We start from the raw sequence: 22785 nt of genomic DNA on the forward strand, positions 1-22785 counted from the left end.
GATTTGGGAAAACATGCTTTGAATTTAGAAAGACTTACATGAAGCACTTAGCAGTATGTTGGACTGAGTGATTGTCTATAAGTATATAGTAATCATTAGTGTAGACCTGCTTTAAAAATTAAGAACTTAGCTTCCTCCTGATTTTTGACATCTGTTACTGGAAAATATTTATTTTATGGTTCTGGAATATCTTACCTCAGAGGTTGGCAGTTATAGCCTGCAGGCCAGATTCAGCCTGTGGACCTGTTTTTGTATGGTCTGTGAGCTATGATTTTTGCAATAATTTTTAAAAAGTCGTTAAAAAAAAAAAAAGATTATGTAACCGAGACCAAAGATGTATCTGGTTGCCTAAAATATTTGCTTTCTTGCCCTTTACAGAAAAAGTTTGCCGGCACTGCCATACCTATAGCTTTACAGGTGGCTACAAAAAGTGAACAATAAAACAGTTTAGACTTGTAAAATCAGGTAGATGCTATGTATGCTACAATGTTAAGATGAGCTATTTAATTAACATAGCTAGAAAAAAATCCAACTTTAGCTTCTACAAAAATTCCATTTTATAAATACTATATCACAAAGTGAACATTCCATGTTTCTACTGTATTCCACATAGTCAATTTCATGTGGTATTAACATGGGGAAAGACACAGCAAATGGGAAAATTGCCACAGATACCCTTTTTAAAAGGCTGTGTTCCTCCTACTCAGAGTATGAGTGGAGTAAGTATCCTTGTTGATACGAACTGCGTTTACATTTTTAATGGTAATGAAGACATTAATGCTATTTACAATGTCTTCAGCCTCCTAAAAATAGTTTTGTATTTAAAATATACAACTAGTAAACTTGGGAATTTGTTTTTATATGATCTGAAACTTATGTTTCTAGTCTTGTCTTCAAAGTTCTAAATAGTAATGCAAAAAACATGTTTATAATACTCTGCATTTGTAGTAATATAATCTAAAGAGCATGTATATAAACAAGTACATAATGGTATGCATATTTCATTGATTTTTAATAACATTTTTTATGATAAAATAATACATAAATAAAAAGCAATAAATTTCAAAGTACATTGTAACAAGTAATTATAGAACAGATTTCAAAGTTTGGTATGGGTCACTGTTCCACAATTTTAAGTTTTTCTTTATAGTTTCTCCAAGACACTGGAGACTAAAATAAATACCAGGATAATGATTCAGCACTCATTTGTTCATTGATTTTATGATATTCATCTGTGGGTGCTGCAGTGTCTTTGAAGATTTTATAATTTCCATATTTTTAAGGATATAATCTTTGAAAGGACCTAAATGATGTAAAATCCTTTTGAAAAAAAATCTATACTAGTGAATAACATTATAAAGAAGAAGAAATGCGATGTTTCTAGTTTCATGAATAACCCATATTAATCTTTCTTTGCAGATTTGCAAGTCCTTTATAGCTGTGCTTTATCTAACCCTGTTGATGTAATGTTACCAAAAACACATTCATTTGATGGCCCTCCATATTTTTATGCTTGGAGTTTTTTTTATCTAAGTAATTCTAGAGCAAGTGGATATGAATTCTAATTTTATTGTGTAACATTTTTAAACAATATTAAGGTTTAAACAAAAAATGGCTTTTTTCCTTTATTCTTTTCTATTTCTTATTCAGATGAGCACATATCTTTTAAAGCTATAAATATATATACATTGAATTTTGTGTTTTACTTTTTTAAGCATATGATTACTTGGCTGTCATCCTAATCATTTGCAGGTACATAACATCTCATTGAAATGACCTCGTGCACAAACTCTCAGTTATTAAATATTTACATTGTCTAAAATTTTTGATAGTTATAAATAATGCTATAGTGAATAACCACATTTAAAAAAATACAGTTTTCTTTGCCATATGAAAAAGTCCTGGTTTTAGTTACAGGTAAGTAGTGATACCTTACAAAGTAAGTTCTGCTTGGTAGAACTTTTTATTATAGTTTACAAATTTGATATATAATTTCATATTTAGGAAATACATTATGCTGATCAGCAAAAACCTTGTAACTTCCAAAGCTGTTAAGGAATCTGTTGATAAAATCCAATATCCATTGCTTATAAAATCATTTTTTAAAAGGGGATTTTAAAAATTATTTATCCTTTCTAATTTTAGAAATTCATCATTTGCACTTCAAAAAGTACATAAAGTCATATTTTTGAGAATATAAGCTCTCTGAGTACAGGGATATGTAGCTCTTTTGTTCATAATAGCAGCTAGTTCTTAAAACAGTACCTGGCACATATTGGGCCCTCAATAGGTATTTACTGACATGAATGTATTTTCAAGGATGCTTATCATAATATTATTTCATATATTAGAAAAATTAGAAACACACTAAATACTAATAAGAAGTGTTGTTTAGTTATTGAAGTAACCATATGATGGAATACCATTTTGCTGTTTTAAAAATATGGTGCTGTTCCATGTGTACTGACATATACACTCACCATACTTTTTCCCGTGATAAAAGCAGTGGAAGAACAAAGTATGTGCGTGTGTATCATAGATTGTTAAAATTTTTATTAAAAATACATACCCATGTGCATTTGTGCTCAAATGTTTTGATTTCAGGACTTTTTTACACTCCTAAAATTAGAGGACCTCAGGATTTTTATTTGTGGGCTATATAAATATCGATACATTTTCCAAAATAAAAACATGTAGTGAGAAGAGTAACATGGCTTACATTTTTGCAAATCCCTTTAATGTCTACCTTGATAGAAGACAACTGGATTCTCATGTCTATGTCTACTTCAACCTGTCGTAATGTTGTTTTGGTTGAGGTACATGGAGAAAATCCAGCCTCACACAAATATACAGTCAAAACAGGGAAACATTTTATATAATAGCCTTTTCATATAATTGTGGATATTCTTTTTGGATACTAAACCAAAATTCTGCCAGTAGTAGTTTCTTAAGGGTTAGTTGCAAAGTGGTATCTGAAGCCACATCAGTAAATTTTTCATAGACTTTCATAAAATGCTTTGATCGCTCTTGTATTTTGAATGAATCTTTTACATGATTTTATGACCTCATGTATTAGTCACTTTAAAAATATTAGTTTACTGAGTTATCCAGATCTTCAAATGGACATTTTGTTATTCCACGTCAGGAAGTCACATTTGTTGATACTACCACCAATCTCATTGAAAATTACTGAGAAGCTGTGAAGCTCACAATGATGTGTATTAGTTTTCCAAATTCTACTTTTCCCTGAAAACTGAATTTTATCATGATAACACTGTCATTATTTTTCTTGAGGTGACTGTTTCATTCTATTTACTTGTCAAGAAAATGTCTGTGAAGTACCCAGCTATAAATAATTTTGTTTTTCATGTAAAAGTAATATTCCATTAAAAAAGTGTCCAGTTCACACTTATCACAGTGATACTTAAAAACTGTTTTAAAAAAGAGATCCTAAATCTGTAAATATAAAAAATATGAGAAGAAAACATGGCAAAATATTAATATCAGTTATCTTGGGGTTGTGATTTTGTTTTCTCTTTCTCTCCTTTGTATTTTTCTGTAATGAATTACTCATCTTTATTATGTTATATAGTTCAAATAAAAATATGTTAAATAATGTTATTTATGAGGCAGCTTACAGAGTATCAAAGATGGCTATATAAACTTTATATATTTGCCTTGTTTTTCTAAACATAGTATCAAACTTTTGTTTATGAATTTAAAAAATGAATTTTGGAGTATTAAGAAAACAGATAGTTATTTTCTCTGTTTTTCTGAGTAGGATTTAGGTCCTGAATATGAAGCTATATTTAACACCTCATTGCAGTGGATTTTAGAAAACGGAAAAGATGTTGGTATAAGGTAAAGGATGTGATTTCTACTTTGACCATTTTGTACTTATAAGAAGTAACTCCAATTTAAAACTTGTCCTTAATTATTTTTAATAGGTGTGTTGGTTATGGCCCTGATGAAGAATTGACAAATATAACTGATGTGCAGTTTTTACAATCCACAAGACCACAGATGTCTTTCTGGTGTCGTTTTCGACGTGCTTTTATTACTGTAACCCATAGGCTGTTGTTGTTATGCTTAGGTAAGCTTATGTAAGTTATTAGGGATAAAGACATGACTCAGATGTTTATGAGAAAGAATATAAATTGCCATCTAGAAGTTTTGTGTATTTGTATTTCACCAAGATTAAGAATTCATTTCTGTGATAGTTACCATTTAAATTACATCCTAAAATCTTCATTAATGTATAACGTTGAGTTTTTTCTTAATGTCAGTATCTGTTTACAGGCTTAGAAAACAGATAAGGGGAGGTAGAAATAAAAAGTTATTTGTCATGAGAGCATCACAGAAATATTAAGTATAGTACATATATCAAAATCTCTAGAAAATGGAACTGGGAAATATAGAGCTCTTTTATTTTTTTGAATAACAATAAATAATAAGTTCATTGAAATTATTTTTAATTAAAAAATTCTATTCATTTGAATTAAAATTTTGTTCAGATTACTAGATTTTATATGGCTATTTTGATTGAGAATAGAAATAGGAGATACCCATTTTTTTTCTCTTTTCTTTCCAAGCCCTTTAAAATAATTCAGTTTACTTAAAGTCAAATTTAGTATGTTTTCAGTGTCATGATACCTTTCTAGTAGTTTAATGCTGTGAAGGAAAATGTTTGTGAAACATAATGTTACTTTTGCTTTTTAAAAAATATTAGTTAGAACTTAAATGTTTAGTTAGCATAATGGAAGAAATGTGGTATTTAACGAGAGATTAATTGAAAGTCTGGAAATGTTTAATATTAAACATTTTTATGTAGCTTTAATTCTATAGATAATTCAACCCTCTGTCTTGAAAGCTCATTACACTATTTCATATGTAAGTTAAAATTATCATTGTAGAAACTGCCACAAGTTTTTTTTGTTTTTGTTGATGTTGTTTTATTTTGATTCATTTTTTTAATACTAGGTTGTTTATAAACTAGCTACCCATTAACTTCAAGTTTCAATATTATTGAATGCCACTGACACAATTTTTAAAATACAAAATATATAAATATTGCAGGTGTGGTGATGGTTTGTGTTGTTCTGCGTTACATGAAGTATCGCTGGACAAAAGAGGAAGAGGAAACAAGGCAGATGTATGATATGGTGGTAAAGATTATAGGTATGGTATTTGTAAAAATCTGAACATTTTCTGGAATAGTTGTTCAGTGATAAATTACAAGATGATGTCAAGTGATTGATTCATTTATAAATATGATTTATTTTCAGATGTTTTACGAAGTCATAATGAAGCTTGCCAAGAGAATAAAGATTTACAACCCTACATGCCTATTCCACATGTGCGAGATTCTTTAATACAGCCTCATGACAGGTGTGTTCCAAATGTTAAGAGTTGAAGAAAATCAGAATGTAGGTGTTTTCTGCAGTATTGAAGGTTATATACAGAGTTGTAACCCTCTTCATCTAGACTTATTTTTCCTCCACAGGCTTTTTGATGTTGTTCTTTAAATTCTCCTTTGTAAAGTCTCTTCTGTTACCCTCCTGATTTTGATTGGTATAACAGACAACTGGATTTCCAAATCATTATTACCTCTATCAGTCTTGATTCTTTGTTTCTGGTCTCAACCTTATTTCCTTTAATGTCATCTTTATAAGTAAACAAAGGCAGAAATGGCTAGTGGCATTTTACTAATGATGTTTCAAAAATACTTTATTTTGGTATTCAATCAGCTTTTTAAATAAAAGAACCAAATAACTCTGAAAATAAAAGGTGCCGTATCTTATAGCAGCATTCTTAACCCTACCAACACATCAGAATCACCAGTGGAGCTTTGGGGGAAAAATACAGATGCTCATGTTCTACCCGTGGAGGTTGATATTCAGTAAAACTGAGGTGAAGCTCAGGCATCTAAATTTTTTAGAAAAAAGTTCATAAGTAAGGGATTAAAAACAGCCTGACTTAACAACCAATACCTTCAATTACTGTTATTTGAAAAAAGATGATGGTAAATTGTCATTTTGTTTATATGATAGGAAAAAAATGAAGAAAGTGTGGAATAGAGCTGTTGATTTCCTTGCTGCTAATGAATCTAGAGTTCGCACAGAAACACGAAGAATAGGTGGTGCAGATTTTCTAGTATGGCGGTGGATCCAGCCTTCTGCATCCTGTGACAAAATATTAGTAATACCTTCTAAAGTGTGGCAAGGTCAAGGTAAGTATTTTTAAACAACAACAACAAAAAAATAATTTTCTTCTGGTTTTTCAAAACTATAAAAATCACCTGTGCTTAAGTGAAACAGTAATTCAAAGCTATAGGAAGGTAAAATTCCAGAAGGAATCAGTGTACGTACAAGAAGTAACTTTTTCAACATTTTTCTTGCAATTCCAAACATAATGGTTTGTCATTACATAACAGAATATGTATACATTTCTTTGATCTTGCTTTTTTCACTTAACAAAATAACCTAGTTTTGGGCGGTGCAATGGTGGCTCAGTAACAGAATTCTCACCTGCCATGCCGGAGACCCGGGATTAGATTCCTGGACCCTACCCATGCAAAAAAAAAAAAAAGAATAATAATAACTTAGTTTTATAGGTATGACTACATTCTTTTTCCTTAATTTCTTTATGAAAATAACAGACACATAATTTTTATAAAGGAGGAATCATACTTTTCTAAATGCCCTTTTTTCCTGCCAGTTTTTTCCTGTCTTTGTCTTCTTTCTTATGAAGACCCTTCCACCTGCATATGCCCCCTGCCAAGTAACTTTTGGGGATGTCCTTCCATACTTTTCTTAATGCCTGTATTGTACATGTACATATATAGGTGATTTTGGTCATTGGTTGCCTGACAAAAATGAGATCGTATTATGCATATATCTTAGTTTTCTCATTAATATCTCTCAGATATCTATCTAAATCTCATAATTCATTATATTTCATTATTTTCTATGGCTTTATAATATTTCACAGTACGGAATAAATTTTAGTCCAATCAACCATTCACTGGTTGATAAACATTTTGTGTATTTATTTTTCTAATTATAAATAATACTGTCATAAGTGCCTTAAATACGTATTCATAAATATTTGCACTTAAGTTTTTTTTTTTTTTTTTTTTTTTTTCTCTTTTTTTTTTTTATTAATTAAAAAAAGAATTAACAAAACAATTAGAAATCATTCCAATCTACATGTACAATCAGTAATTCTTAATAACATCACATAGTTGCATATTCATCATTTCTTAGTACATTTGCATCGATTTAGAAAAAGAAATAAAAAGACAACAGAATAAGAATTAAAACGATAATAGAAAGAAAAAAAAACAAAAAAAACAAAAACAAAAAACCTATACCTCACATGCAGCTTCATTCAGTGTTTTAACATAATTGCATTACAATTGGGTAGTATTTGCACTTAAGTTTTTATAGGATGGATTCCCAGGAGTAGGATCATTGGATTGAGGGATCTAAATGCCGTTTAACTTTAATAGATGCTACCACATTGCTTTCCACCAATTGTATAGATAGACACCCAAATCTTTATTAGTGATAGACATAACCTCACTTGGGTTTTTTGTATTCTGATGATTAGTTGCAAAATGAAAATTCATCATTAGTTTAATTTGCATTTCCAGGACTAGGACTGAGTTGAGCCTCTTTTTATTTGCCTGTTGGATTTGCTTTCTGTGAATTACCTATTCCTATGCCTTGCCCATATTTCAGTTGGGTTTTCTCTTTTCTTAGCAATTTGTTTAAGCTCTGTTGTCCATTTTTGTATGTAATTCACTTTTTATTTGGCATTTATAGAACATATGTTTTTTCCAAGTCTATTTTTTAAAACATTTTTTTTGTGTGTGAAATATACCATATATGCAGGAAAGTGTTAGATTTCAAAGTATATTTTAACAGGTAATTTTAGAACAAACATCAAAGTATCGTATGGATTACAATTCCAGAATTTCCAGTATTTCCTTCTAGCTGCTCTAGAACATTGAAGACTAAAAAGAAATATCAATATAATACAAATCTATTATTTTTATAGGTGGTTTATCTTTTGCCCTTCAGATCATTTAATTTTTTATACAAACTAATCTGCCTGTTTTTTCCCAATAGCTTCTGGGCTTTCATTTCTGGATTAAGATCTTTCTCATCTCTGTGTGCACATGAAGTTGTTTTATTTTTTGCATATGTCTTTAATTCACCTGACGTTTATTTTTCTATATGATGTATGATAAGAGGAACTTTTTCTTCCATGTAGATGATTATTTTTAAAATAAACCATTTAATTTGAAATCCCACTTTTGTCATATGTTAAATTCTCGAATAGACTGAAGTTTATGTTTGGATTTTCTTTTCTGCTCAGTATTTATTTGATAAAGTAGTTTTATATTATGTTTTGACACTGGGTATTCTCTTTTTCTTAATTTTCTTGACCATTTTTGGGTACTCAGCCTTATATTGCAAATTTAAAAATTCCAAGTGCAAAGAAATACTGGGGTTTCAAATTTTATGAAATGCTTTTCCAGGATTTGATGTGATTGCATACATGTGTGTATGTGTGTTTCATTTGATTTAATGCATTGCATTGATCACCCTCCCCCTAATTGTCAGGACCACTCCTGCATGTCTAGGTTAAACCCTACTATGTCACAACACATTATTTTTGTAATAGATTGTTTGCGTTCCGTTTTCTAATATTCATTTCTAATTGTTACGTCTATATATAAGTTTCCATGGAGAGTTTTCCATCTTTTTTCTTTATTATAGAAAAGTTTAAATAATGTTGGAATTATCTGTTCTTTAAGATTAGATGTCATTTGAAAATAAGTTTGATTCTGGTGCTTTTTTAAAAATTACTAGATCTTGAATTATTCTTTTTTTCTAGCAATTTTTTTCTCAGGTCTTTCATTTTTGCCAGTGTTAGTTAACTCCAGTTTTCTTTGATTTTCCTCTGTGCAGTTTTACTGGTAATATCATTATTTGCCTTTGACCTTCAGTGACATCAACTAGTAGAGTTAAGATGAGTTCCATATCTTGTAATAATACACAGATATTAATTAGGTCAGTAAAGTGTTTCTTAGATGCCCATGGAATATGAAATTTTAAAATAAAACTTTACAAAACCTTGTGCTATTTTAAAATAGTGTGGTGATACACTAGACATCAAAGGTCATGATGAGATTACCAGACAACTAAAGTATTCTGGGGGTTCAGAGTGGGCAGGAGAAGCTCGAAGAGTTAGAACTTTTGTTCCATAGGAAAGCAGAAAACGATGTAATAGAAGATTATGAACAGTAAATCTTTCTTTTTCTATAAAATCATGTTTATGAGTGTTTGCTAAACATAGCATTTCTGAAAAGGTAAATAAATTGTTTTGGAATTGCAGCAAAATGAAATCCAATTGCTCCCCCTTTTCTCCAGTTAATTTTTGCTTCTGAAGTGTTTGAGTAAAAATAGGCTTCTGTAATCATGGCATAAAAATGAAGATTTTGATGTTGTGAAAGATTATTCAGAACTGTAAACTATTTGCTTTTGATGCAAACAGAAACTAATAAACCTATGAAACTGAAAACAGAAAAGTCAAAGTCAGTTGAATCTTGTTGTCTGAGTACCTACTTGTAATGGATGTAGAGTCAGCCTTATTTCCTCATGCAGCTAGCAGTGGGTGTTGTATGCATTTGAAGTTTATGATAAGGCCTTTATTTTGTTCATAGGAATTTTTGAGAGCTGTAGTTTTATTTTAAAAATAGGAGAATGTCAAGATAAATCTAAAGACAATTTCTTGACATAGATAATTCATGTTCTTAGCAGTGGTATAATTGCTTTAAGTCTGTTAAATTGAGGCCCTGTAAACTCTAGAATTTAAAATATCAAAATATCATTTTCACTTTATCCTCTTCAAAAGATAGGAAAATACTCTGCCAATGTTATAAAGTGTAACTTTAGGTCAGTTATGGGTATGGTAAAACTAAACATGAGTTGGTATAATACTTTTAAAGTGTCCTAGTATTCTGATTTAAGATGTCCTTCCTGGTTATGTGCATAAACTTCAGAGTCAGACAAACTAGGTTCTGGTCCTGACTCATATGTAAATCTATGGCCATAGGAAAAGTTTCTTAACTGCCCTGAGCCTCAATTTTCTCAGTTGTAAAAGAGGGATAAAAATATTACCTGTATAAGATTGCTGTTCATATTAAAAGAAATAGTGCATATAAAGCATATTTATATGCCAGTCTCTGTGCTAAGTACTCAGTAAATTTTAGCTAATATTATAATTGCACTTAATAAATATTAGCTCTTACTCTAGTTACTTTTTGTTAGTAATTCATTATATTCATTTAACAGATGTTCACAAACTATATACTGAACATCTGAATTATTCTGAGTAATGAATAATTTTACTGAATTATTTTACTAAATAATTCAGTAAAAAATACTGAATTATTTGAGTGTTTCTTAATACACCACAGTAATGAGTTGTAAATTTAATCTCCCTGTGCTTGATAGTCTTTGGTAATTAGTTACAGTGATTAGGACCTCTTGAACCTAGAGGAAATTTGAGAATGAGGTGAGATACTTGTTAATGACCTGAGACTGTAAAAATAAAAAGTTGTGATAATTTTTTTTTTAACCCCTGCATGGGCATGCACGGGGAATCGAACCCTGCTCTCCAGCATGGCAGCAAGAACTCTGCCTGCTGAGCCATCACGGCCTGCCCAGCTATGATAATTTAAACCTGAAATTGGAAAATTCTGAGGTGAAACCTAGTAGCTGAAAGTACACAGATTAAATATTTGGATGCTTGTGATAAAATAAAAGTCAATAGACTTGTAGCAATAGAGATTTGAGTTATTTTAAGAATCTTATCATAATAAGAACTGTTTCAGGGGCTAATAATGAAAAATTGTAGAATATTCCTTAGTGATAGTTATATTTTTGTTGCCTCGTTTAAATACATATAGCCTTGAATACAGATATTTTAGTTTGACTATTAGTTAACATTCTTTGCCATTAGATATATTTAAATGTAATTAAATCATTAACCTAGCTTGTTTAAAATGTTTTTACATAAAGTAAGTTTTGCGTTTATTTAAATACATCTGAGCACTACTTTGTGGTGCTGTATAAATATGGGTGTATGCTAGGGATTTTTGTTGTGGTAATATATAAAAAGTTAGCTTAACTCCCTGGTCCATGCACTTCCTAAAAAACAAACAAGCAAAAAGATAGCTTAACTTATTAACAAGCTCAATTTTCCTCCCCTTGCAAATATAATGGTTTAATTAAAAGGTACATGGTTAGTGGGTTGATAAATAATAGCAGTCTTCTGAATTCAGTGACACTACAAGCTGTCTTCCTTTAATAATATTTTCTAGACCTGGGTTTGATTCCCAGTGCCTCTTCATGCGAAATAAATAAATAAATAATAATAATAATAATAATATTTTTTCCCAAGTAATTGCTAACTTGACCTTTTGAATTTTGACCTAATTGACCTTTTGAATTTTGAGTTCATTTTCTAAACCACAGTTAAATATAAATTGGATGATTGTGTGACATTAGTATCTTTAAAGGTATTTTAAAGCACTAGTTAAAAATGAAACAGTACCTGCTGGGGAACTTTTGAATGGACAGATACAGTGTTTGGAATAAACGACAATATTCCTTTGAAGGATCAAAAAGTAGTTCCTGAGGTATCTGATCTTCTAGGCCCACAAAATACTTAAAATTTAGTTAGGGAGACAAAGCATATGTCTTAAAAATCAACTTGGCCTTTGGGACCAAGTTGGAAAGGAAGAGTTTCTGACCAGAATTGGAAGGAAAGTGTTTCTCCTAGAACTGTTACTTTGGGGAGCCTTTGGGTCTAGTCTAGGATAAGGTAGTATGAACGCTTCTGTTTACTTTGTTGCATATACATTTCTCCCTATACCAACCCTCCCTGCTGGCTTAAGCCACTGTTGGAATTTTAGGAAAATGAGATTGCCCTCAACTGAAAAGTCATCTCTGAGCATAACTTATGCACTATGAGAGAATTCTGGAAGGTATTAGAGATTCATAGACTTCTTTGGATTTGGGGTTTGGCAAAGATTGTTCCTGCCCAATGACCATTCTTCCACACAGTATCAGCCACCTTCCTACAGTCACACGCAGACCTTTCTTATCTATCACTTGATACTTTTGATATCTTTAATTGGTACACCTGGTCTCTAACTACATATTTATCCTTTCAGTTTTCCTGCTTTATATATTTCTATTTTAACCCACCCAGAATCTCCAGTTTTTTGGTGTACATACTTTCTTCAACTTCTCAGCCTTCCTATCTTTATTTCTTTTCTTATCCATTTCAGATTCCGTGATCCTTCTTTTGAATGTTTCTCTTCCCAGTACCATTAAGTCATTATCTATCCTTTCATCTTGCCACTTGGTAAATTCCAACCAAAAGTGAAACTGTATTTTATCTATGCCTGTCTATGTGCACGTGGCTAAGCACAGCAGTAGAAAATTATACAACTTGGCAGACTGGTATCGCCATCAACCTCAGCTAAGCCCTCAGCACTATTTTACTTTCATGCTCCCACCATATTTCACTAGCCATTTTCTACTTTACTCAGTAACAATTTAGATTTGCTCTACTGTTTTCAAACCTCTGGCCTTCTTACTTTCCTCTAATTCTCACTTGATGACTCAAATAGAAGCAATCAGATTGTACCTGTCTCAAATTTCCATTACCAAATCTATAAAATTATCAGAGTCTATATTCATCCGAGCTTCCTGTTCAAATTGAGGAGTTGTTTCTCTTAATTAAGATCCAAGCCCTCCAGGTACTCTGGATCCCATTACCTCTGGTATTCTCAAGTACCTTCCCTTCCTGTAATTTCAGTCTCTTCTTCTGGATCTTTTCATCAGGATTTAAAAATTCCCTAATCTCTCCCTCTTTAAAACAATTGTTGGACTTTATATTGTCCTTTAGCTATCACCTTGCCTATTTACAGCCAAGGTACATAAGCAGTTTACTTCCTCTTTTTTATTTTCTCACTTCCCATTTATTCTTCAAACCACTTCATCTGTGTTCCATCCCCATCATTCCATAGAAATGACTCTCCTTCAATTCCAAAGAGCTTTTTTACTTCCAAATTGCTAAGTTCAGTGGACATTTTTCTTTTCTGCCCTTATTTTACTTGACCCCTTAATAATACTTTATTCTGGTTTTCTTCCTGCCTCTGACCATATTTTCAATTTTCTTTTCCAGATCTTCCTCTTTTCTTGGACCTTCAGGTGTTAGAGTTTCTCAAGGCCATTTCTTCTCATTCTGCATTCTTTCCCTGGATGATCTCATGTTGCAACTTCATTTATCATCTATATATTGATAATTCCCAAATTGATATCTTGAACTAAGTCTCTCTCCTGGTTTTCAAGTAATGAATGTTTCTTGAATGACTCACTGATTAAATATCATTCAACAAAATGGAACAATGGTGAATAGAAACTAACTTAATTGTTTTTTGTAGCATTTCATTTAGATAGAAGAAATTCACCACCAAATAGTTTGACACCGTGTCTAAAGATTCGAAATATGTTTGATCCAGTTATGTAAGTATTATAATCAGGGATACATGTAACTTTTATTTGGAATATTTTGTTGAAAAATACCGATCTTCTTGTAACCCTGTGTCAGTAACTGAAAATTGGTTTTCCTTCTGAATCTCTAACTACAGAAGATATTTTTTTAGTTATTGCTTTTGTTAAGTTCCAAACAAAGGTTTGCCTGTAAGACACAGATATATAATGATTTGTAAAACTTTTAAAAATCTTTGTACTCACTGTAAATCCTCAAAGCAAATAAATGCTTCAGGCAAATTAATGACATGGTGACGAACAGTATCCTTTATTAACTGTATGCCATGTCTTCTAACATTCTTTGCCTCATTAGGTAATATAAATTTTAAAAATCTGCTTTTATACTAATTTACAAAAAATTATCTTCAAAGATGTACATACCTTCTCTATGATTCTTCTCTCTCCTTGTCCATGTATTTTTTCAGATATCTGTCTGTATAAATACAATAGCACATGCATCTAAAGAATAGCACAGTTGAACATTATTGCTTTAGTATCTATACTAATTCACAGATAAGCTGTAATAATTTTTTTAATGAACTTCTTAGAATTCACTGCTTATTTGTCTCATGGTGTGATAGGTCAAATTCTGTTAACAAAAAAGTCCTGACAGTGAAAATTGTATTTTATATATAAAATATCCATAAGTACCATCTGATAATTCATTCAATTCATGAATTGATAGGATGGAATTCCAAATAATCCCAGCAAAACTGGAAATGAGGGGCACCACTGTCAGTACTCACATACACACACCTACACTTACTATTCATTTTGCAGAGTTAGAAACAAGAAGCTGTGTAGAAATAAGTAGCAGTGTAGTGATACCTCTATTAGGAATCCTTCCTGCCTTTAAGAATTAGGGAAGCAATGCCAATCCAGTATTTTATTAATCTAAGGTGATGATTTAAAACGAAGTTGCCTTTCTTTCCTCCCCACCATCTATGTCTCATAAATGAGACAGATGTGCATTACTATATCAGGAAACCCTAAAGTTCTCATAATATTGAGAAATTTATATTTCTCAATATAAATTTGAGTTATATAACTCAGTTATATAACTGTGCGAAATGTTCCGTAACACTCTTCCATTATTTTTGAAAAGTTCAGAATACACCATTTACTAAGAATACTCCTTTTGTTTAGGAATTTACAAATGTCATTAGAAATAAAGAATAATATTCAACTTTTATAAATTTACTACAACTCATTAAAATGTTTATTAATACTTAATCTAGAAAGAAAAATACTGCAGGTGTTTGAGGCTTTTAAATACAAAAAATGTTCTGTGGTAGGCTAATCCTTAATTGCCTCAGCTATGTATCACATTTACACTAGAAAGTGAGAGAAGGGCTGGGACTTGTGAGTGTTAATATATTTTTAATATACCTGCTGTTATTCAAAAAGCATTTGCTTATTACTAATTTTAACTATATGTGAGTTTTAAACTCACCCAATTCTAGTAGGATATTGTAACAGACAATAAAAACTTTTTACTTAGTAGGAATATAGTTGTTGATTTTTGTTTTTATTAATTTTTAGGGAAATAGGGGATCATTGGCATCTGGCAATTCAAGAAGCAATTTTAGAAAAGTGCAGTGATAATGATGGCATTGTTCACATTGCAGTAGACAAAAATTCACGTGAGGTAAAGTAACTTTTAGTTTTGAATTCCACTTTTTGGGTTTGTTGCCATTAAACTAAGACTATTTCTTCTCTTTTAAAATTTTTAATATCACAGGGTTGTGTATATGTGAAATGTCTGTCTCCAGAATATGCTGGAAAGGCTTTTAAGGCATTGCATGGCTCTTGGTTTGATGGTAAGAAATTTCAGCTTTACGAACATTTTGGAAAGATAAATTCATGGTTCAGTGTTAAACTACTAAATTTTAAATTAAAGAATTTTAGATGAACACATTTAAAGTAATAATTTTAGAGGAATTTATTTGTATTTTGTTTTCATATGTCTTTACTACAGTTTGTTTTCTACAAATATTGAGAATATTTTCACATATCAAATATTATTTTTATTTTACAACAGGGAAATTGGTTACAGTAAAATATTTACGACTAGATAGATATCATCATCGCTTTCCCCAAGCTCTTTCTTGTAACACTCCTTTGAAGCCATCAAATAAACATATGAACTCGATGTCTCATCTTCGTCTTCGGACCGGCCTAGCAAATTCTCAAGGGGGTTCCTGAAAAGACTTTCTACCACTCCTAGGACTGTTACCTTCAATAGGAAAATTCCTGTTTGGTTTTCCGTCTTCCTTTTTAAATGCTTTTTGTATGTAATATTTTATTGATGAAAAGAATTTGAACGTTCCAGAAATTATAAGGTTCCAAAGGAACTTAGCAGTGAGGCAGAATAATTGTTTTGTTCAGTTTTTGGAGCTCAGTTACGCCAATGCATTTAAAGTTTGCATGAGGAAAAGGGACTTCAACATTTTCAGAAGTGGTGGTTGTATTTTTTGCACCACAAAGTGTTTGGATAACCACACCAAAGCATGGTGAAGAGGCTTCTTGTATTTCCATAATTTTCTGTAAACTAATGTTTTGTGAGTTTTTGTATAAAGTCATCTTCATAGTTCCTTACAGGTTGTTGTAAAACTTTTAATTTTCCAATTTAATCGTAGGTTTCTTTTTTGTTTGTAAGAGATTGCTATCGCTGGATTATGGGGAAATTCATTTGGGTTTAGTGGTTGCATATAAGTGTTATGGGATGTATATGTACTTAAATGACTTTTGTATATATGTATAAATGCTGGTGATAGCAAAAGTAGCCTTGTTTTGTGAGGATGTCTGCATTAAAGCAGTAAAATAAGCTTCCTGTTTTATTCATAATCTGATATGTGTGTATATATGTGTGTATATATGTGTGTGTATGTATATACACATACACACACATATATATGAATGGCTGAACTTTCACATAGATCTAAACAGCCAAACACCTGGAAGTATTAGATGCAAGTTTTATATAGGTTTTATATTGAAATATCTGAGTATGATTTTATGTGAAAGTTCTGATATCAGTTGTAACGGATTCAAATTTATGTGAGCAATAAAGAAGCAATTGGCAGATATTGGAAAAATATTTTGTGAAAAACTGTATTTATTATAAGTGCTAGGGCTGACATAATACCATTGGGATAAAGTCATTTTCCCAATCTATTTATAATTTAATGAAATGTTAGCGCCCTGTTATATATCAAGATTAAAGCAGGGCAAATGGTTGCAGCAAAATGTGTATTTGACAAGTTATATTTGCAATTTTGGGTCATGAAAGTTTGCGGTATAGTAAATACACGAGTGACCATTGCTTTGTGCCTCAGTATTTAATTTGTTTCAGTAAAGTTACTTTATTACTGTTTATAATTTCAGAGTATAGTTTCTGAGCAAAGTTTACTTGTAATCTAACAATTGGCTTTTTAAAAATGACTTGTTAATATAACATATCATTGTTAGTCCAAATGAATATGTGAAACAGCTGGAATTGTACCAATTCTGATTTTATTTAAAGCTCAGTTTCCTTTGTTTTATTGTGTATGTGTAGGGTTTGCAGCATGAACTTGCACAGATAATGCACGTTTTCTGGTTACGTAAACATGATGCACACTATTCTGTAAAAGAAAACCCTATTGTGCCTTACCTATGTGCTTTTGTGGGCACCATGTTTATGAACAATAAAAAATGATTTGTTATCTGAAGAGAATAAATTTTAAATTCTCAGTTTGTCTCAGATGCTAAAGTGTGAAAATATAAATATATATAATTTATAAAATAACCAATCTTTCTGTATTTTATGTGCATCATAGTGATTTATCTGAGCTTAGTGATGACCCCATCTTGTGACCTGTTGCAAGAGTGAATGTAAAAAATAGCTGTGGCATTTTAAAAGGTTGCTTTTTGATGCAGATGCATCTTTTTTTGCTTCTTAAATATATTTCATGTAAACAATGTACATTTATTATTGTAACATATACTATTATGCAGCTTATTTTACCTGAAATTGTTAAGCCAACCAAGATCCTTCCCTGCAAGACAAATGGGAATGTGTGTAATAACTAGGTATTTGAAAAGTTCTGAAGTTTATGTAATCTGTTACTTGTACTGTTTAAAAAAAAAAAAAAGGAAAAAATTCTAATTAAAAATTTATTAGGGTTTTTTTAAAATGTGTCTTGGCTTTTTAAAAACTTTTAGTGCACTGTGTCTTTTTTTTTACTGATGAAAATAGGTGCCTTAATTTTAAATATATTTTGCATTTGGGGATCTGTGAATAGAGTGCTTTTAAAGATTGATGAGGTCTGTGAACTTAATTTTAACCATCTATTAGTCAGCTTCTTACCATTCTTTTCAAAATGTTTCAGCTATCTCTCAAGTGTTTGGATCACTGTTGCTCAAATTAGAGCAAGAGTGTAAATCAGCAGCATCGCTAAGCCCTCTTTAGTTCAGCTGATCATTTTTTTCCTTGCAGGCTTTGCAAGGAAGGAAACAATTCTTTTACATTTTGCTAAAATTCCTTATCTCATTGTGAACCAATGATAAACAGTTCATAGGTTGGCTACTTTGAATAGCACTGGGTTATATAATTTTTAATGGTATAATGGAATAAAAATACTTGATTTTTTAGCCCAGTGATTAACTTTTGCTGATTACTAAGAAATGCCAGACACTGTTACATTCTAGGGGATGCAAAGATGAAAATGTCATATCCCAATCCTAAAATGGTCACATTTAGAGAAGAAACACAAGGCAGATCATTTAAAAGATAGGGTGGCGCAAAATGAGAGACAGATGCAGAGAACTCTGAGAGTACCAAGAGGTACCTTATGCCTTTTCATAGAGAGACGTCTTCAGAGCAGATTTCATAGGTGAGGTAGCAGGTGAGACATTTTAATTCAATTTAACATTTATTAAGCAGCTATTAGTATAGATGAAAAAATAAAAGTCTCTTCTTATAGCCCCTAGGACATTCCCAACTTTCTTTGTTCTGAGTTTGTAAACATTGATGTGCAGAACCTGTGTTACTACGAAACCCATATTCATATTCATTGGTATGTAGTTTACTGATTGTCTCATGCATATTGAAGATTTATAATGAACTTTGATATATTTCTTGTTTGGTATTATTTGGATGATAAATTGTAATTTCTAGGTGAACAGTGTTTTGGTGTTTTTTTCATGTGCCTAGAACATTTCCTTCAATAAGATTTACCTAGGATTGTCACTCCTTCTTCCTTGTGACATTATATTACTGTGGATCACCTACATGGCTTCTTCACCCTTTTTTTCCTAGATTTATCTCAGCAAATCACTCCTTCCAGATGATCCAACAGAGGATGCTAAATCAAGCAAAATTTTGGCAGCTGCTCTTTTGGAAAGGATACTCAGTAACAGGTACTTAAGAACTAAAAGTAATTAGGAACCAGAAATTGTGGTTTAAGGAAATGAAATGTCCAGGATGCGCATTCTCTTGGTCTAGTAAGTGTGATAGCTACTGCTTTCAAGTGCTATGAGAAAGCTAGATAGCAAGAAATGCATCCTTATGGTAGGTTTAGCCCTGAGAAGAATAGGCATATATTTTTGATTCTTAGATTTTAAAACCAGCTGAACATGTGCACTTTTTTTCAGGGTAGACATTAAAAAACTGTACATGTTTCTGAAATTGAAAAGAGGACAAATAGGCATAGAGAACACATGAAAGGCAAATTGATGGAAAACAATCCAGAGAATACCTGAACTATAGGTATTTTCTTAGGGATGAAATCACTGAGTGTAAGGCAGTATATACCAGGCATACCTCAATTATTGCATTTTATAGATATTGCATTTTTTACAAATTAAAGGTTTGTGGCAGCCCTGTGTCCTAGCAGATCTGTCAGTCATTTTTTCTGACAGCATGTGCTCATTTCATGTCTCTATGTTAATTTTAATTAAGGTATGTACATTTGTTTTTTTAGACATAATGCTAATACACACATAGTGTAAACATAACTTTTATATGTGTTGGGAAACCAGAAAATTCATATGACTCACTTTGTTCTGGTGGTCTGGAACTGAGCCCACAATATCTTCAAGGTATCCCTATAGAGAGACAGAAAAGGTAGTGGCAGATTATGGAAGACCTCACAGGTACCATGAAGTTTGGGTGTTAATTGTTAAAGGAAGTTAAGGTGAAAATGGATGATAAAGATTTGTTAGGATGTAGAATAGATAGTGGACTTAATATTTAGAAGATTAAATGGGAAGAATTTGATTAATTAGATAATGAGAGAGGAGCTCATTTTCTAGCATGGAAAATTCAGTAATCTCAATATTTGGAGTAGAGATGATTCAAAAAAAAATTTGATGGGAAAGATTGAGTGTTTGGACATTTTGAATTTAAGATGCTTATAGAACATTCAGATAGATATTTCTAACAGGTGATTGTATTTACAGATCTGGGTTATCATGAGAAGGATCTAAGCTAAAGATACAGTTTTGGAGTTAAAACCGTGAAAGTAGATTAGATATCCATAAAGAGACAGGAATTTAGGTTATTTCTAATTCTGCCATATTTAGCTGAGGGTTGCCCTTAGGTGGGGATTGGAGTTGAGATTAGGTAGAAAGGAAAATATGATACAAATTAAGGTAGAACTGAAAGGGTCTGAATGGAATGACATTGATGTGGAAATCTAGAATGACTTAGATTTCTGGCTTGCCAACTGGTTGGATGGTGGGACAGTCCCTAAATTAGGGATTATTAGAGGGAAACCAAGAGGCTAGTCATCGGGCTAGATGAGGTTTCGCAGGATTGAGGAAGTTAAAAAATAAACTTTTTGCTTTTTTTATTGTAGGACATTGTTGGAGGAAGGACAAGGTGTATCTCTCTACTTATAGTTTACCCTAACCAAATGACTTAACTTACCTAATATACTAGCATTGTCTGTGAGTCTCTGATATTGCTTAGAAATTTTCTTGCTTTGTAGAAAAATGAGATATTGAGTAGATCTAGAAATCTGACTGCCAAAAAAGGGAATAAATACAAAAGGTGGTTTTTAAATAGATCTGCTTGTAAATGGTTTGTCATATGTCCAAGCTAGAAACTCATTTGAGGCTGTATGTTATACAACCTGGGTAAACAGTACAATCAAGTCTTACAGGCCTAGAAACCACTCTGTTTCTTGGTGAATTAATTTCTGCTCTGACTTGTTGTATTGATTTTGAAATTTAAGTTTGAAAGGGCAGTCTTATTTCCAAGTTCTTGAGGAGTCCAAAAGCTGCAGTGCCTCCCCTTACCTCTCTTTCCCCACCTCTCTACCCCCAGAAGAAAATTCTATTGTGGACATTTTGAGATTTCAGTGACTCTATATTTTCTACTGATTAATATAACCGTACTCAACTTTATTTAAATTAGCCCTGTCCAATAGAAAGATAATGTGAACTATGTGTAATTTAAAATTTTCTAATGGCCACATTAAAAAAAGTATAGAACAGGTGAAATTAAGGTAGTTTTATAAATTTATGTAACTGAATATTATCTCAACATTATCTCAAAAATTTATTGATGAGTTATTTCACATTTTTTTCCATGTGAAGTCTTCAAAATCCAGAATATATTTTACACTTAACAGCTAAGGTGACCTCAAGACATGGAATGTTCATTGCTAAATCCTGTACAATTGATCAAGTTTGATTACTTAAAACCCATTTCAATTCAGATACTGCATTTACATAGGAAAAACTTTACTACATTTACATAGGAAAAACTTTATATTTAGATTTCATAAAAGCTAGAGTTGAAAAAGTAAACTCATACACCTAAGTTCTTCCAACTGAATCAGGTGTCCAGTTTTTAAAATTAATTGCAATTAAATAAAACTTAGGTTGAACTAGCCAAATTTCAAGTGCTCAGTGGTCACATGTAGCCAATAACTACTGTGTTGGCCAGTGCAGACCAAGAGCAACCTGTATCTGTCTAGCATATATCCCATGCCTTACCCAGCCACCTGTGCTTGGGCTGAACTTAACTGCTTTCCTTTCCCTACATACCTAACTTTTGCTTGATTCTATCTTTGTTGACATTGTTCATATTGTTCTATTTCTTTGCCTAAAACATCCTACATTTCTCATTGCCATGTAACCAAATCTTGTCCATCCCTCAGAATCCTGTAAAAATTCCTCCTCCATGAAGCCTTGTTGATTACTCCTAGATGGAAGTAATCCCTTTATGTGTACTCCAAAAATACTTGATTTGCATTTCTCATGATTTTAGTAGTTTCTTCTTTGAATACCGCATTCTCAGTCTTCTATCATTTGGCATCGGTCTTCATCATTCCACTGAAACTGCTCTTCTAGAGATTACTAAAAAGCTTCCCCTTTCCAAATTCAAGTCACTTCTGTGCTCTCTGCTCTCTTTCTTGAACCCTCAGTGCTATCTGACAGAGCTTTTCATTACCTCCTTTTAATTTTATTTAAAATATTATGAAATAATTCACACAAGAATAGTTCATCCAAGAATGTGAAAAGTATATGTACAGTTTAAAGTACACTCATCACTGAACATACAGAACACTAACATTGATAACCCCTCTGATACTTCTTTCTTCCCAGCTCCCAGAAAACCAGGTATTCTGAGTTGTGCTTATTTACTTTTTATTTTTGTTAACCACATATGTTTGTATTTCTAAATGACAGTGTTTAATTATTCCTGTTTTTTACCTTTCTGTGAATAGATTCAAATTATATGTGTGCTTCAGTGACACTTTTTTTTGCTCACCATTGATTTTAAGATTCATCTGAATAGATTCATGTAACCATACATTTCCTTGGCTGTATATAATTCCATTGTATAACATCCCACAATTTATTTATCCATTTAACTATGGACATTGGGTTGTTTTCAGTTTTTTTACTAATATAAACAAGGTAGCTATGAACACTCCTTCTTGAACATGCTCCCTACTGCATATATTCATATTTCTCTAGGGCAGTGGTATTCAGAAAGTATGGTTCTCAGATCAGCAGCATCAGCCTTAGCTGGGAACATGTTAAACTTGCACCTTATTAGGCCCCACTTCATTCTTACTGAATCAGAAACTTTGGGGATGGGGCTTAACAAACCCTCCAGGTGTTTCTAATGCACACTAATGTTTCAGAACCT

At 31.7% G+C, this 22785-nt stretch overlaps 1 protein-coding gene across 1 annotated transcript in view; it reads left to right on the plus strand.

Annotated features, from left to right (window-relative positions):
• The window catches only part of LEMD3 (LEM domain containing 3), a 65313-nt gene extending 47502 nt beyond the window's left edge, over nt 1–17811 (plus strand). Inside the window, exons 5-13 of the mRNA XM_077111318.1 lie at nt 3782–3861; nt 3948–4093; nt 5077–5178; nt 5286–5388; nt 6051–6229; nt 13529–13610; nt 15180–15285; nt 15379–15457; nt 15679–17811. Of these exons, the coding sequence (XP_076967433.1) occupies nt 3782–3861; nt 3948–4093; nt 5077–5178; nt 5286–5388; nt 6051–6229; nt 13529–13610; nt 15180–15285; nt 15379–15457; nt 15679–15842 (1041 nt within the window). The 3' untranslated portion in view covers nt 15843–17811. The remainder of the gene's footprint in view (nt 1–3781; nt 3862–3947; nt 4094–5076; nt 5179–5285; nt 5389–6050; nt 6230–13528; nt 13611–15179; nt 15286–15378; nt 15458–15678) is intronic.
• Nucleotides 17812–22785: the final 4974 nt, after the last annotated feature.

The sequence above is a fragment of the Tamandua tetradactyla genome, chromosome 7 (assembly GCF_023851605.1).
Source record: "Tamandua tetradactyla isolate mTamTet1 chromosome 7, mTamTet1.pri, whole genome shotgun sequence".
Taxonomy (NCBI): Eukaryota; Metazoa; Chordata; class Mammalia; order Pilosa; family Myrmecophagidae; genus Tamandua; species Tamandua tetradactyla.